We start from the raw sequence: 17130 nt of genomic DNA, 5'->3' as shown, positions 1-17130 counted from the left end.
TTCTTATGAAGATATATCACTGGCATCTTTATATACCATACATAGTTTACACACACAGCTGATTATATTCTGTGTGTGACACTCAGGTCACACACTATAGTCTAAAATTATAGTAACTTGTAGGAATTCACTAAACAGCATACCATTTCCTGTACGATCAGTAATCATTTCCTAGGAAGATATAATATTGGCATCTCCTATATACGTGCACAGGTGGCTTGGTGTATAATCAGTCTGTATAGAGACCTCTGTAGGATCAGTAATCATTCATTATAATGAGGATATATTATCACATTTACAGAACAACACACACGGGTGGTCAGGTTTGATGATCAGTCTGTATAGAGATCTCTATACGAGTAATTATCTCCTATGAAGACATGTTATTGTCATCTTCTATATGGTGGTCAGGTGTGTATAGTGATCTCTGTAAGATTAGTAATATTTTCCTATGGAGACATATTATAATATATACACAGTAGTAGTCGGGTCTGTATAGAGGTCCCTGTATGATCAGTAACCATCCCCTATGGAGACATATTATCTTCTACATGATGGTCTGGTCTGTATAGAGATCTCTATGATTAATAGTCATCTCCTATGGAGACATATTATCTTCATATTGTATATAGTGGTCAGGTGTGAGATCTCTGTATGATTAGTAATATTTTCCAGTGGAGACATATTATTATAATCTTATAGATTGTGGCCGGGTCTGTGATTATTCTGTATGATCAATAATAATCTATAAAGTGTGTATAGAGATCTTGATGATCGGTAATATTTCCCTATGGAGACATATTATCGTCTTCTATATGATGACCAGGTAAGTACAGAGATCTATGTATGATCAGTATGTATCTCCTATGTAGAAAGGTTATATGTGATGGTCAGGTATGTACAGATATCTATGTATGTATCTCCTATGTAGACATATTATATGCGATGGTCAGGTATGTACAGAGATCTATGTATGATCAGTATGTATCTCCTATGTGGACAGGTTATATGTAATTGTCAGGTATGTAGAGATCTATGTATGTATCTCCTATGTAAAAAGGTTATATGTGATGGTCAGGTATGTACAGAGATCTATGTATGATCAGTATGTATCTCCTATGCAGACATGTTCTATGTGATGATCATGTATGTACAGAGATCTATGTATGTATCTCCTGTGTAGACTATTATATATGATGATCATATATGTACAGAGATCTATGTATGTATCTCCTATGTAGACTATTATATATGATGATCATGTATGTACTGAGATCTATGTATGATCAGTATGTATCTCCTATGTAGACATATTATATGCGATGGTCAGGTATGTACAGAGATCTATGTATGATCAGTATGTATTTCCTATGTGGACAGGTTATATGTAATGGTCAGGTATGTACAGAGATCTATGTATGATCAGTATGTATCTCCTGTGCAGACATGTTCTATGTGATGGTCAGGTATGTACATAGATCTATGTATGTATCTCCTATATAGACTATCATATATGATGATCATGTATGTACATAGATCTATGTATGTATCTCCTATGTAGACTATTATATATGATGATCATGTATGTGTACATAGATCTATGTATGTATCTCCTATGTAGACTATTATATATGATGGTCATGTATGTACATAGATCTATGTATGTATCTCCTATGTAGACTATTATATATGATGATCATGTATGTACAGAGATCTATGTATGTACCTCCTATGTAGACTATTATATATGATGGTCATGTATGTACATAGATCTATGTATGTATCTCCTATGTAGACTATTATATATGATGATCATGTATGTACATAGATCTATGTATGTATCTCCTATGTAGACTATTATATATGATGATCATGTATGTGTACATAGATCTATGTATGTATCTCCTATGTAGACTATTATATATGATGGTCATGTATGTACATAGATCTATGTATGTATCTCCTATGTAGACTATTATATATGATGATCATGTATGTACAGAGATCTATGTATGTACCTCCTATGTAGACTATTATATATGATGGTCATGTATGTACATAGATCTATGTATGTATCTCCTATGTAGACTATTATATATGATGATCATGTATGTACAGAGATCTATGTATGTATCTCCTATGTAAACTATTATATATGATGATCATGTATGTATCTCCTATGTAAACTATTATATATGATGATCATGTATGTATCTCCTATGTAAACTATTATATATGATGATCATGTATGTATCTCCTATGTAGACATGTTCTGTATACTGGTCCCTTTGGTGATGTGACTCTCCAGGTGTTGTTCGTACAGGTCCCAGCGGTCCCGGCCCCTCCATGCTGGGATTTGTAGTCCCCCGATGGTCGGGGTTCCCTGTATCCTCCTTCCAATGTTCTCTCTGGGATAAGAAGCATTGAGAAGCCGGCAGGGATAGGATGTGGCCCTGTACAGGGAGCGGGGACCCACATTGGAGGTGTTTTTGTCATTGGGGATTTTGCTGCCTAGGCTGATCATTGTGCGCGTTCACGAGAGGCCGTCTGTAGTGCGGAAAGCGGGGTATAAAAGGTGTGAAATGGTCGGGCTCTATGGAGGGGGTGAGCCTATGTGCGGGTCGTGCCTGTCGGTTGGGAGCCCATAGGACGGTGTGGAGTGTCCCTGTGGTGAAGCCGGGTCCCGTCTCCAGCTCTGTGTACGGTCGGCGGTGCGGGCTCCGGCAGGCTCACACTGCATACACTATAAGTCTGCCTTACAGCCGCAGCCCGCCTCGCTGCCTCACATACACATGACAGTTCGTATTTGCGCGCTGTTTTGCTCTGGGCTGACGTCACGCCAACGTCGCCCAATAGCCGTCGGCCGCTGGTCAGGACAATGGAGCCGAGCCGGCCAATGGCGCGGGGGGACTAGTTGGCGGCGGCCAATGAGCGGCGCCGTGAGCTGAGAGTAATGTTACAGATTGGGAGAAGTGAAGAGGCTGCGTATCGATCCCGCTCTCTCTCACAGCCATTGCAGTACATTGAGCTCCATAGACACAGCATTGGGTGAGTACACGGCGCCTCCGCTTACATTGACTGACTATGGCTAGGTGACTGGAACGAGCCGGGTAAGTATAGGAGAGGTAGACGGACGGCGGGAAAAGCGCCAGGGAGACGGTTTAATCCGCCTTATGGCCTCCATAATCCCGGGCCGTCGTGAGGGGAGCGGAGAGGGTTAGAAAACACACCGGAGGGGGTGAGGGGACGGCGGAAAGGGGGTACGGAGGAAAATAACCACAGAATTGGAACAAATGGTTTATTCTGCACACAGTGTGACGTCACGGATCGGGCAACCCGGACCGTGACGTCACTTTTTTCTAAAAAAAAAAAATATATATATATATATTTTATTTTTCTGAGCACTTTTTTATCACATAACGATAAGGGGGGCACCGAAAAACGGGCAGCCCCCCTGTGACAAGGGCACTACCACCCAGTTTATAAGGGCGGAATAGCTCCGCCATCTCCTCACACTGCCCTAACATGGCTGACTATGAGGAAAAGAACGGGCACACCGGGTTCTGAGGGCTGGTCACCCGCCCGGGGAACCCCCGCCTCAGCCACCGGTTCTCTCTATGAGATGGCGGATACGAGCCGCACTCTCTCTAACATGGTGGTTTAATAGCGCGAGGGAGGAGGGGCGCGGGCACGGCGAACAATAGGCAGAAAAGGGCGGCGCGCTCCCGCCGCCACCACCATTCCGAGAAGCGGGGCGCGCGCACGCGACACATAGGCGCGCCGCCTCAGCCTTGTTCTTCTTCTCTCCTCGCCCCGCAGTGTTGTCATGTCATGTAATGTGCGGAGGACGGGGAGACGGAGAGGAGCCCCCCCGCCGCCATCACCCCTCACCACGGGGCTGCCCGACATATTTCAGGGGGACTTTCTTTCATCGGGAGGACGGAAGGAGACGGAGCCGTCAGGGATGACCTTTTTTTTTTTCCTTCCCCTCCCTCCCTCCTTCATAGAGCTGCGCCATCGAAGGTGGCGGAGACATAACAGAGCGGCCTGGGGGTTGCCCATAGCAACCATCAGCCAATCAGCTGTTATCCCTATGCTGGGGGGGAGGTGCCTCTTTATGACCCAGCCAGGCATTCATCTGCATAGAAGTAGCACCTCGGCTGCTTATTTGATTAATCCCCAGCATAAAAGGCCATGCTGGGACTAGTAGTTTACCCCAAAGAAAAACATAGACTAGGATTTTTTTTCCTCTGTATTGAATTATAAGCCTGTATGCTTGCACAGGTATATTCCCATGACCTGCATCTAATATAGTGGGTGCCCCAGTCAAAGTAAGCGCCATTCACACTAGTCCACTTAAACACAATGCGTGTTTTTAATGCGTTGTGTTCAAATTTAACAGAAAATATAATGCGTTTTAATTCCCAGTCATCCAGGAAAAATTTACGTGACTCAAAACGCACTAACAGAAAAAGACACTTTTTTTTAGTGCATGCCATTGATTAAAATGATGTGTTTTGGCACATTTTTCAAAGTGGACACTGAAGATACCGCAAGCCGGACTTTTCAAAAGCCCAGCACACCAGTTGTGAACAGTTAGGATGCAAGGGGATTCTTTTTCACGCTTTGTGAAGGTGCGTTTTGGCACGGCAGAAGCACACATGTGTAAATAAAGGCGAAGGCTTCATGTACACTTGGCTGTGACAAAATCACAGCACGATTTTTGATGCGGTTTCCCATGGTCAAAACGTCATATCCTTAACACGATTCTTCTTCCATATTCAGGAGGAGGATGAAACTCTGCTAACCACAGCAGCTCCTAAACTCTGTAAAAAAACTTATGTACATGGACACATAGGCTTTTATGGAGCGGAGTTTAGGATCTTTAGCAAAAAAAAAAGCCAAAAGCTCCTAAACTCAAGTTTAGGCGCTGTAGTGTACAAAGTGCTGGTTCACACTATAGCGATGTCAGACATCGCATGTGATTTGCTTTGCTCTTTGCAAAGCGCATGCAATGTAAATTCAGCCATACAGATTGTATGGCTAAATTTGCATTGCATTCGGATCAGTCCTAAAGGACCCTTTTTTTGGTCCGCACTAGAATCGGATCGCATGGGTGTTCACACCTATGCAATCTGATTCCTGTCTGACTTGACAGTTCACACTGCAACATGCAAACTAATCTGGGGGTGTCATTAACTTTGTATTGACAACTCCCAGCAAATTGCATATGGTAGCTTGCACTGCCTGCGAGTCAAGTGCGATGCGGGAACACACAGTGGATTCACAGGGTTCCCGCATCGCACCAATGTGAACCGGCATTAAAGCTGGTTAAACAGTTCCCTCATTTATGCTGTAAGATTGGGGGGGGGGGGGGGGGGGGGGAATTCAAAGTTTCCTGATATTCACACTAAGGCCTTGTTCACATGTAGCGATTCGGGATTGTTGGCCAAATCACACCGCAATGCTGGCACCATGCGTACTTGTGTGCCATTCATTTTTCATGGCACCTAAAAAAACGGTGCAGTTTTGCCGCGTGGCAATCTGTATGGCGCAAAGATTGTTGCCCAAAGAGGAGCAGTTTTTTTGGGGGGGGGGGGGGGGACAAGCTGCATGCCACCCAGATTGCCGCAAGGCAATTGCAGCAAAACCGCACCACATTTTAGGTGCCATTAAAAATGAAGGACACATAAGTACGTGTGCGCCAGCATTACGGCACAATTTGTGAGCAGAGTTGAGGTGATTCATTCATGATCCCAAATCACTAGATGTGAATGGGGCCTAAATAGCGTGGGTGGAAGAATCTCCCTCTGCTGCCTATATTTGTATGCTGACAGGTGGCCCGCGCGGATGTCCGAATGCCTGAACAGTGCAACTGATTGGCTGCAGTGGCTGTTCAGCTGACTTTTTCTGCCCGGCTCTTTCACACAGCCGATCAGCAGGGAATCGGTGAGTGGACCACTTGCTGAATCAGAGCTGTGAACAGGATGCATGTCTGTTTTTCTTTTTGTTTTTTTGCATCAATGTCGGTTCACACTGGAACACGTTTGTTCCTATGTGGTCCAATTTTGACAGCCCATTCATTTAAATTGGCTGCCAAAGATGAGGGGCATGTAAAAAGTAATGCAATCACTACTTGTTCAGACTGTACCAAACCACAGGGTACTATATTACTATGCATTTTCATGGCCACACACACGTGGCGTTAGGATTGGCACTAACAATGCACAGGAATACACCTTTCCCATACCATGTTTCAGTGGGAAGGACCCTTACACAGTGGCCTTGTGGCGGCTGGGCAGGTGAGTCTGTTTACATCAGGCTAACTTCGATCTGTCACATTTAGGTCCAGAACAATAGAAAAGTGCTATTGTTTTTTTTTTCTAGTCTTGGACAGACTCAAGAGGTAAGTGGGTATAAACAGATTAGGAGACAACAAAAAAGAAAAAGGGCGCACCGACCTAGTGCATTACCACTAAAAATGTATTAAAGATGTTAAAACAGTATATATATTATACTCACAAAGCAGGTGTGTATAACCACACATCAACATAATACACATATAGTCTCCAAGGTAGCCAAGGAACCGCTCTGTGCTGAATGGTATACAGTGTGCCATATGGGGCTGCTGTGTCTAGGCTGACGCGTTTCAGGGGCGAACCCCCTTCCTCAGCCAAAAAAGAGTATACCATTCAGCACAGTGCGGTTCTTTGGCTACCTTGGAGACTATATGTGTATTATGTTGATGTGTGGTTATACACACCTGCTTTGTGAGTATAATATATACTTTTTAAATACATTTTTAGTGGTAATGCACTAGGTCGGTGCGCCCTTTTTCTTTTTTTATTGTCTCCTAGTTGGTTTTGGATACCCTTGATCCTGAAGGGGCAGCAAGACCACAAGCTTGTCCACTCAAGTTTGAAGTATCTCTCTCTTTCCTCCGTCCTATGTTCTACTCAAGCGCAGGAGAATTGTTCTACTACTGGGTATAAACAGATGTTGCATCTACCTCCTCACCATAGGGCTGCATGGAAAGGCCAATCAGTTCTGCCTGAAATTGGCGGAACTGAATGGCATGCCCATGTGAAAGGGTCCTTAAATTTCTCAATCAAAGTTCAACAAAACCAGGTGGTTTTGGTAGGGCCACCCACAGATCAAATTTTGTCTAATTTCCAAGCATTCACGTCATTTATAGCCATCATATTGCTACATTTACACTGACCCCATGTGTGGTATAGGAGAAATGATCCAGGACATATAAACCACCTTTCTGCTTCTCTGATGAAGTTCCCCTAGGGTCTAGTTCAGCAGCCACGTCCTATAGCCATTCCTACTTTCAGCACACAGTTGCAGCGCGATGGTGTGAAGTGAACTCAAGAAACATTGTCTTGTCTATGCATCAAGATTGTGAGTCCAGCACATCCCAACTCATTTGGAGTCTAGTTTTACACACCTTTAGTTGTGTTTAGAGTGGCTTCCCGGGCCTGTATGCTCAGAATTCTAATGTCACTAAATGAAGTGTAAGTTTTACTATTTAAAGTCATTACATGCATTTAAAAATGTCATATAAAACACATGTATGTCACTGAGAGTGTGAAGAAGGTCCAAACTAGTCGTAAGAGAAATGTAGTGGCTGCAATACCTGAGCTTTCCTACAATGACTACTGCCTCTCAGTCATGCTGGTTCTCCTGTCCTAGAACATGTTGGCAGGTGGGGGCATTTGACTCAGTCTGTATACTTGTTCCAGGACACAACAGTGGTCAGCAATATTGGCTCTGTATTTCTGTTATGACAGATTTACTTAAACTGCTAAGAACCTTCCTGACGTAGAACTAATACTAGTGTGTTCTGATGTAGCTCAGGAGACCCTTCAGTTTAAAAGCAGCGGAAAGCAAGTCTACATTTCCCTTGTGTCTATACTCCATAGTGACTGCTGCTGACAGCTTAGGGTTTCCCGGTATCCCATGTGGGACATCACGGGTTGCAGTTCGGGATGAGTAACAATTGAACTATTCCAAACACACCACATTCCCAGGCACTCAGCGTGCTTGTTTCCCAGCTCACAGATCGCCTTTTCATGTTTTTTTTTTTTTTTTTTTTTTATCCATCTACAGATGACAAGTTACAATACACTGTAGCTAGTTTTGTTCATAATGTCCCCCCCCCCCCCCAGACACCTTTTTTAACACAGAGGCTGATTGTCAGTCATGTGAAGATTAGATTAACTTTCTATTAAAATAAAAAGAATAGTTCAGTTGACCTCTGCTCTGCATTGTTCTATTCTAAAGTGTAATATATGGGTTATTTGTAGTACATATTAGCCAAAAGCATTTCTCTACATTCACTATGTTGCTTTAAAGTTCACCAGTTAATCCATACATGACCCCAGAAGAATAAATATGCACTAGATCTGCCTGTTTTTCACCTAACTGAAGACACTGGAATTTTGTAACCTGTGTCCTGGCAGTCTTTATAGGACAGCATTAGTCAGAAACAAGGCTGACATCCGATATGTTCTATTTATCATGAATGTGACTTAAAAGGTCTGAACATTTTCATCAGAGTTTTAATGCCATCATTTTCATGGCTGAAAAATGGGATCTTATCTCCTTCTGCACACAAGAAGGCCAATAGGACTGCTCCATTCAGATCAATAGCATTGTTCCTTGTAGCTCTACAATGTGATGTCCACTAATGTGCTTGTGGATTATGTTATAACAAAATTATGTATAACTGTAACACTACATACATAGCATATAAATGATTCATCTGAAATCCGCTTAATATCGCTTTATATATACCTAAGATTCCTTGAATGGATTTTTTAAAATGTGGTGTTACTGCTTTAAGCACACTCCTGTATTTGGTTCAGATATAATATACGAGGATGGGATTTCCCATGCTCTTTAAAGAACCCATTAGTAAGGAATTCAGCAATACATATGTTGTGCAAGCTGTTATAAATTGTCTGCGGTTCCCCTGTTTTAGGCCTACAAAATCTCAAAATGCCATATAGAATATAGGGACAGTAGACTCCTCTGCGTTGAATATAGAAGTAGCTGGCCACTGCACACATCTGCAAAGTACAATCCTGCTTTTACTAATCCCTGACCTAAAATTAAAAAAACCTAAACTTCACGTATTTTATTACATTTAGTAGTTATGTTTTACCTTGGCAATACGTTTTTAATATGAGGATGAGATTTTCTGTGCAATTATTCTAATCTGACAATTAAAAAAAGATTTATTGTATATTATATTTATAAACAATTAGCCAATTACTATGGAATTATTGTTGTCTCTGGAAATCGGTGCAGTCTTTCCAATGACAACTCTTCTCAGTGCACATCTCACCTAGTACTGTATCCTGTAATGCAGGTCTAGCCGCACCAAGTCTTCAAGCTAAAAAGTGTTCTGAATCCATTATGGAGATTGCTATCCCGGGATAGTATTTGCCAATTTTCAGTAAGAAAGGAAAGTTTGTATTTGTGTGAATAATCCCTTCACTGCTGTATATTAACCTCCCTGACGGTATGATTATGTCAGGAATTCTGTACCAAAAGTGGTACAATGTTTTTCATGGAAATTTGGCGTTATGTATTATAGGCCTACAATTCTTAGTAATTACTGACTTAAACCTGACCAAAACAAGACTCTAGTAGACATCCCAGATGTGATAAATTTGAAACACAAACGCATGAATTATAATCTAATCAATAATATAATTTTAATATATAATATTATATTATTGATTAGATTATAATTCATGCGTTATATACACGTATGTGTGTGTGTGTGTGCGCATATATATATATATATATATATATATATATATATATATATATATATATATATATATATATATATATATATAAATGTGTGTGTTTGTTTGGTGCAACGTTTGAATTTCCCTCCCAGTTCCGCTCCCATGCAGCATTGCTGCTGCAGGGAACGGAACTAGGAAGTCATCACACCGACGGACGATCGGTGGGGATCTCGGCTGGCGGTCACAGCAATGAGAGATCATCGCTGGATCGCCAGGAGAAGGTAAGAGACACCGCTGCGCGCTCTGCACATCTACCCCAAGCGTGACTAGGGGATACCGATCCTAGCCTAAAAAATCCACCCTGAGTCACGCTCGGGGATACCGTCAGGGAGGTTAAACCACATTTAATGGAAATACAGGTGTGCTATACGGCTACATTCGCAACCTAGGCAATTTGAATCACGGCAAATTGCGGGGTGCCTTTGTGATGCCATTACTTGTTAATGGCACCCCAATTTTTCTGCAAAGCTTGCTGCTCAAAAAAAAGAGCAGGAGCTTCTTTTGGGCGACAGTGTCGCGCATTGCTGTGACTTACTCGCCAAAATCGTACTACGATTGGGGTTCCATTAAGAAGTAATGGCATCGCTAAAGGTGTTAAACGGTTTGCCTCGGCGATTCTGCTTGCAATTAAAATCGCCTAGGTGTGAATAGAGCCTAAAGGTTTCATTAACTTTTCTATAGGCAGCCATTTAGAGTGCTTTCAGTCAGATGGCTAAGGCTGGTAAAAACAGACGGCTGACCTGCAGTTTTGTCACACCCCAGCCAACTAAATAGTAACAATACAGCCGCACAGGGCTGTACACATGCTGCTATGCTTTGCAGCAGCAGCATTTTTAACTTTGGGTGCAGCGGGAACATACCCAAACTGCACGCTGAATGATTGCAGTTGTGGCGCAGTCACACAATGCAAATTTGCCATTTGACACTTTAAAACGAAAACTAAAAATACATTTTTAGAAGGCAGCAGCAGTGTCTCCTGAACACCTGTCTGCCACTGCTATACCGTCCTCTAAAAAGCAATCCACTGTAAATTGCTTTTCAGAGGGTGGTAAGCAGCACTGCTAATGTGATGGCTTTAGAGGCCCTATGCTTACACACTAGAACACATGGAAGAAAAGTAAGGTTTTTTTGAAGTGCACCCTATAAAAATTAAAAAAATAAAGTAAATTGGTGAATTTAGAAATGTATAGATGGGAGGAAAAACAATTGACCAAAGCATCAATAATCTGCTTCCTTTTTCTACAGCTGGTTTGAACATGAAGAAAAACATTGCTAATAAATGCATACATGGCAGTCCCGGGCATTTCAGTTTTCATCTTGTAAAGCATTTTATCGGACCTTTAAATAGAATCTTATAAGGCAGTGTTGACGTGCAGCGTGCATATACTTTTTGTATCTCATCTATATTTTTATTAATTTTTTTGCCCAATCAGCACTGCAGGCGATGGGCTGCAAAGCTGATCTGTGTATTCTGCTGCTGAGGGGAGTCTTCCTGCTGTTAGAATATAATGACACAGCAGGGAGGATACCCCCATAAACATCAGATGTGTGGATGGGGGAATCTAGTCAGTGATTTTTTTCATGCAACCCACTGGTTGCATGAAAAAAACTGACCCATGTGTGTCCAGCTTTACTGCTTTTATTTCTCTGCACAAAATAAAGGGAATGCAATATGAAACACGCCCTATCCTTATATCAAGCCATTTTCTCTGAAATGATATAAAGTGAGCTTTGTTTTGTCTGTATCAATCTTGTTTTAGAGTATGATGCACCTGTACACAAACCGCCTATAATGTGATCAGGGAACTTTACTCTCACACATATGCAAAGCAAAGTATTTCCATATGCTATAATAAGTGGTTTTCTGTATATTTACAGAAATCTAACAAAATGGGGAAAGGTGATCCCAAGAAACCAAGAGGAAAGATGTCCTCTTATGCTTACTTTGTGCAAACCTGCAGAGAAGAGCATAAGAAAAAGCACCCGGATGCATCTGTAAACTTTGCAGAGTTCTCCAAGAAGTGCTCAGAACGATGGAAGGTAATGGTTCTTTGAACATCCAGAAGTATGGTCTGCGATTTATACATCCCCTGTATTTTAGTACACTTTCTGTGCATGTTGGTTTATGTAAACCTGGTTATTGTAGGAACACTTTCAAAAGCATGCTTATGTCAGATAACTTGTAAGGAGCCAGGAATTTCTATTGACAGCCATAGAAAAGGCTCCAAAAAAGTTAGACACAATACCCTGTTTTTGTTTTTGGCTAACTTATGAAGGCAAAGCACAAGGCATCTATGTATCTGAGACTCACCAGAAACTTTAAGTGTGGACACACCCTTTTAAAGGGAAATGTGCACTCCTTCAGTGTATAGTCAACAATTTTATCCACTGGATTCTATGTTTCAAGGATATCTGTCAGAAAACAAGTTACCTATGTTGGAAGCTGGAGATAGTGTCTGACAATATTAATACTGGTTCCAGGGCAGTGTAGTTCACCCTTTTCAGGTCTGCTGTGAGGAACATTACTGACCTGGGGTGGGCATGGTCTCCAGGAGTCGGAGAAAGCCAGCTTCCTTGTGTGGTTTCTCGCGTAGATACTTTGCTTTGTTGCAGATCTTGGAAACTGGAGGAAAGAAAAGTATATTTTCCACAAGGTCAAGACTTTTAGTCCCAACAGATGTGAACATTAGAGTAGAGGGTGATCATGTTTAAAGTACACTAATCACATTTCACTTTTTCCCCCAAAAAATGCTTCTTGCAAATATAGAGAAGCAGCAGATTGGGTGTGTTTTCACACTGTCCTGTACTCAGCACACTATGGAAGAAAGACACTAAATAATTACTGCACTGTGAAAGTAAGACACACGTATGTATGTAATCTATATAGAATGAGAGATATAGATATATACTGTAGAGAGAGAAAGATATCGAGATGGATGGATAGATAGACATATTATGGCAGTTGTACAATGAACCCTCATTGGGCTCATAATGAATGACCTTAAAGCTGTTGTAAAATGAAATAACAAAATTGTCAGGTGTGTGTATTTTATGTATAAAGACGTGAACATACATTCAGAATGACCAACTTATCGGGCTTAGCTGTGGTCCTATCTTTCTATTAACATCTAATACTTTTTTTTGTGATGTATATCTGACACTTTGTAAGGTATTGTAAATTAGAGGGTCTTTAATCTTGGCTCTTCATGTTGACACTCTTCCACTGTCTGCTGACCCCCTGTTCATCTCTGTTAAACTGGTAATTTACTGCAGAACACATGTCAGCACAGGGATGATTATAAGCTAACCAACAATGTAAATGACTGTATCCTTAAAAAGGAACTGCAGTCTGCTCACATAATTTGTAATAAAGACATATTTGCCATTCTGAAGCTTTCCTCCATCACTTTGCATATTATATATATGCTGTGAGCTGAGTTTCTGTACTTACCAAATGTGCTGCAGAAATCTCCTTCGACTAAGTCTGGCTTCAGATATTTTAACTGGTCAGCTGAAGCTTCCTGGATACACACACACAATATATATACAAATATTACACTGCTGCTTGCCTGCAAATTTCTCTTCTCTGGATGAATACACATGGATCTCTGCAGTCTCCTGTTATCTCCAGCCCCCTCCAACTTTGCAGCTCTCATTGGCTTTCCTATGACTAATCCCTCCTCACTTGCTGGCAGACTTTCACAAGAGCTAGAGAGAGAGAGCTGTGCATGATGTCATTGGCCTAGGCTTATCACCAGACAGAGGAAGTGAGCTGTATAAGGTATTTACTGGCAGGAAAAAAATGTTTTGCTATCCAAAATTTAAACCACAAGGGCAGAAGATTTAATAAATGGAAAGATGAAAGAAATGACTGAAGGTCTGCTTTAAAAATAATTGGTAACTTGTCCTAAAACCCTATTTCCCTGTGTTTTGTGTGTGTGTAGTGGTTGCTTTTTTACGTATTTTTTTTTACAATACACTGTATGTCTTTGTCTTACAGACTATGTCGGCTAAGGAAAAGGGCAAGTTTGAAGATATGGCGAAAGTAGATAAAGTTCGTTATGAAAAAGAAATGAAATCCTATATACCACCCAAAGGAGAGTCAAAAAAGAAGTTTAAGGACCCAAATGCACCAAAGAGACCACCGTGAGTTCCAGCTGTGGGGTAGATGAAAAGCTGCTCTGGCTAGTCTTCTATAACTAAAGGAAATTGCCTTCACAAAGAATGGGGCAGATTTGTGCAGGCTGTAGGAAAGGAAAACATCTTCATGTTTTATAACCAGTCAAATGCTATCCTGCATGTGAAGATAGAATGTGATTGGTCAATATTGCCATCACAGACCTATTTCTTGGCCATAAATTTCAGTCATTGCTTTTTTTCCCCCCCCAATTTCCTATTTTATTGTATTATAAACTAAAATGCCTTGATTTTCATTAACTATTATACTTTCTATATTATTACAGTGAGGGGATCTGGTTTTAGACCTTATTCACACTAACACTGTCAAACTTGTATTTAAACACATTAGGAGGATGTATCTAAACCCATAAAAATGCATGCAATGATTTTTCAATGGTGCCATTTATGTTTTATCCGTATTTAGGTGCGTTCAGTTTAGCTGTGTTTAGAGAAAATTGATTTCTGTGTACGCAGGAACTCAGTAACTCTAAACACATTTGGCTTTGAAGCAGTAATATCCAAACAAAGGAAAAAGTGATATGGGAGGCATAAAAGTCATTTACAGGCGGGGTCCCCTGGTTACAAACAAGATAGAGACTGTAGGTTTGTTAAGTCGGAACAGGTATAATTTTTAAGTTTAGCTCCAGTCAAAATAATAATTTTTTAAGTTTTTTTGGATAGCATAGGGAAGACTTAACACCCCTGTACCATTTGTTTTGCTGTCTGTACAGAATATTTCACCTCACTTTCTGTCCCTATGACAATTGGATTTTGAAAATTTTGGGTTGTTGTGGAAACAAGGATTAGTGATAAAGCTTCAGTGGCGACACCTTTGTTCCATGAGAACTCTTACAGGAGTGAATTTCCCTTCCTAGAGGTAGATTTCTCCACACTTCCTGTTGTCTGCCTCCGTATGTAAGTCGGATGTTTGTAACCCGGGGACCGCCTGTACTCTTCCCCAATAACTTTTTCTGTGTTTAGAAAATCTAAAGATGAGTGTGAATGAATTGCCTTGTGGCAATATATCTTTTTATTGCAGATCGGCTTTCTTTTTGTTCTGCTCTGAATTCCGTCCTAAAATAAAAGGTGAGCACCCGGGTTTGACCATTGGAGATGTGGCAAAGAAACTTGGAGAGATGTGGAATAATACCCCATCTGAAGACAAGTTGCCTTATGAAAAGAAAGCTGCCAAACTGAAGGAGAAATATGAGAAGGTAATTTAACATATATCAGTTTCTTTAAAACTTTTCAAAAACCTTGTCCTACAAATTAAATACGTTCCTACTTTTAAAAAAAAGTGTTTGTGTGTTCTGTATTTTTCTGTGTATGATGGCTTCAGATAATTTATAACTCCAATAGGAGTACAGTAAATCAGCTGAATGTCACCCACAGTAGCTAGCTGATTTTTCTTTTCATTCTCTAATATGGGCTTAGAAAGTAGCAGCTGAAGTCTGACTAGCTGTAGAGCACTGTAAATACTTTTATTTCCACAAGTTTTTTACACTTTTTGTATGTGGCTTCTTTCCTTGGATTTGTGCAGAAGGTGGCACTGTCTTACCAAGTTATTTTTCCTTCTCAGTACATCAGATTGTTCTCTTTGGAAGATTTTACAAGCAGAGTTCATGCATAGAATACACCAAGAGGCAGGGCTTCTATTTCTTTTGTCAAAAAGGCATTTTGGGGGTTGGTATGTGGGCCACAACTAAGGAAACCTTTTTGTTTGTTTGTTTTTTTTTTTACAGACTTTAATTACATTATAGTAGAATACTTATTTGGGGGCTCTAAAGCTTAACCTGTACAGCTTTGAGAGACTTGACTGCTTTCCTGTGGGGCTAGTTCACATCTACCCTTATTTGTTAGCATGTGCGAGGCAGCACATACGGAAACCGTGTAAATCCAGCAATAGGTTTTAAAATGGAGCTTTTACAGTTGTACAGGGTGATAAGGCAATACTACCCAATATAGATTTGTGCTTCACTAATTCAGAAAATGTTTTTCTGGCACACTATCACTCCTTTAGTTTCAGTGATCTAATATCCTCGAAGACAAATTTTACTTTTTTTTTTTTTTTTCTTTAGAATATACATTCTTCATGAAACCCCTTAATTGCTGCAGAATTTTTTTTTTTTGCAAATTTTTAAAATGTATTTTCATTAGCTCTAATGCCCTGTCTAATTTTGGCACAATATTTTATTTTAATTTACCATACCCGATCTGCTTATCCACATACTTCCAAACTTTCCTTATATTTTCAATTATAACCTTTTGTTGGAATTTGTTTAAGGATGTCCCCTTCTTTTTTTCCTTTAAATCTTTTTCTATAGGATGTTGCAGCATATCGGGCCAAAGGAAAGCCTGAGGCAGCCAAAAAGGCACCTGCTAAACCTGAAAAGAGTAAGAAAATGGAGGATGATGATGACGACGATGAAGATGAAGATGACGAAGAGGATGAGGAAGACGAGGAGGATGAAGATGATGATGAATAAACCTCTCCAGGAGCAGTTTTGTCTATATAGCATTTAAACCCCCTGTACACAGCTCTCATTTTTTTAAAGAAAAAAAAACAAAAAAACAAATCAAAATATAAGGATGTGTAAGATTTGTTTTTAATCTGTACAGTGCCCTCCCCTTCCCAATTTTTTTTTTTTTTTCTCTTTTGTATTGTTAACACACTACCAAACGTATCTTTAGATGGCCCTGTCTTTTAAGTGGTTTTCAATTGCCACTAACCTTGCCTCGTACAGTAAGGGGGTTGGAAATTTCAGCAGGCTCATGTTGGTGCACAGCACAATTTAGTTTATATGGGGATGTAGTTCATTTTGTTCATCTTCAGTTGTCTTAGCATCATTATTGTTCTGTTTAACTGAATACCACTCTGTAATTGCAAGAAAAAATTGCAACTGTTTTGTTGACATTCTGATTGCTTCTAAGTAAATACAATTTTTTTTTAAAATACCGTGTTATTTATTCTAGAGTTCAGTACCGGTTCAGTGTTTGTGATCTCTTTACTGAAATCATGATTACATGTGTTAAATTTTAACAGCCCTCATTTTAATGATGGACATCTTTGTTACAGAGGGTTTTACCTTGTAACAAGTTAATATTTGCTTTTTTATTTGAACTT

The 17130-nt window shown here is 40.4% G+C and overlaps 1 protein-coding gene across 1 annotated transcript; it reads left to right on the top strand.

The window, feature by feature from the left end:
* The first annotated feature begins 2961 nt into the window (after positions 1-2961).
* Positions 2962-16640, top strand: HMGB1 (high mobility group box 1). Its single transcript, XM_082244656.1, has 5 exons — positions 2962-3048; positions 11707-11867; positions 13828-13973; positions 15046-15220; positions 16331-16640. Exons 2-5 carry the CDS (start codon positions 11718-11720, stop codon positions 16490-16492), a joined length of 633 nt encoding a protein of 210 aa, XP_082100782.1. The 5' UTR covers positions 2962-3048; positions 11707-11717; the 3' UTR covers positions 16493-16640.
* Positions 16641-17130: the final 490 nt, after the last annotated feature.

Source organism: Pelophylax lessonae (genome assembly GCF_965119305.1).
Source record: "Pelophylax lessonae genome assembly, chromosome: 2".
Lineage (NCBI taxonomy): Eukaryota > Metazoa > Chordata > Amphibia > Anura > Ranidae > Pelophylax > Pelophylax lessonae.
Note: the sequence above shows the minus strand (reverse complement) of the source record. Positions and strands in the feature narration are given on the sequence as shown.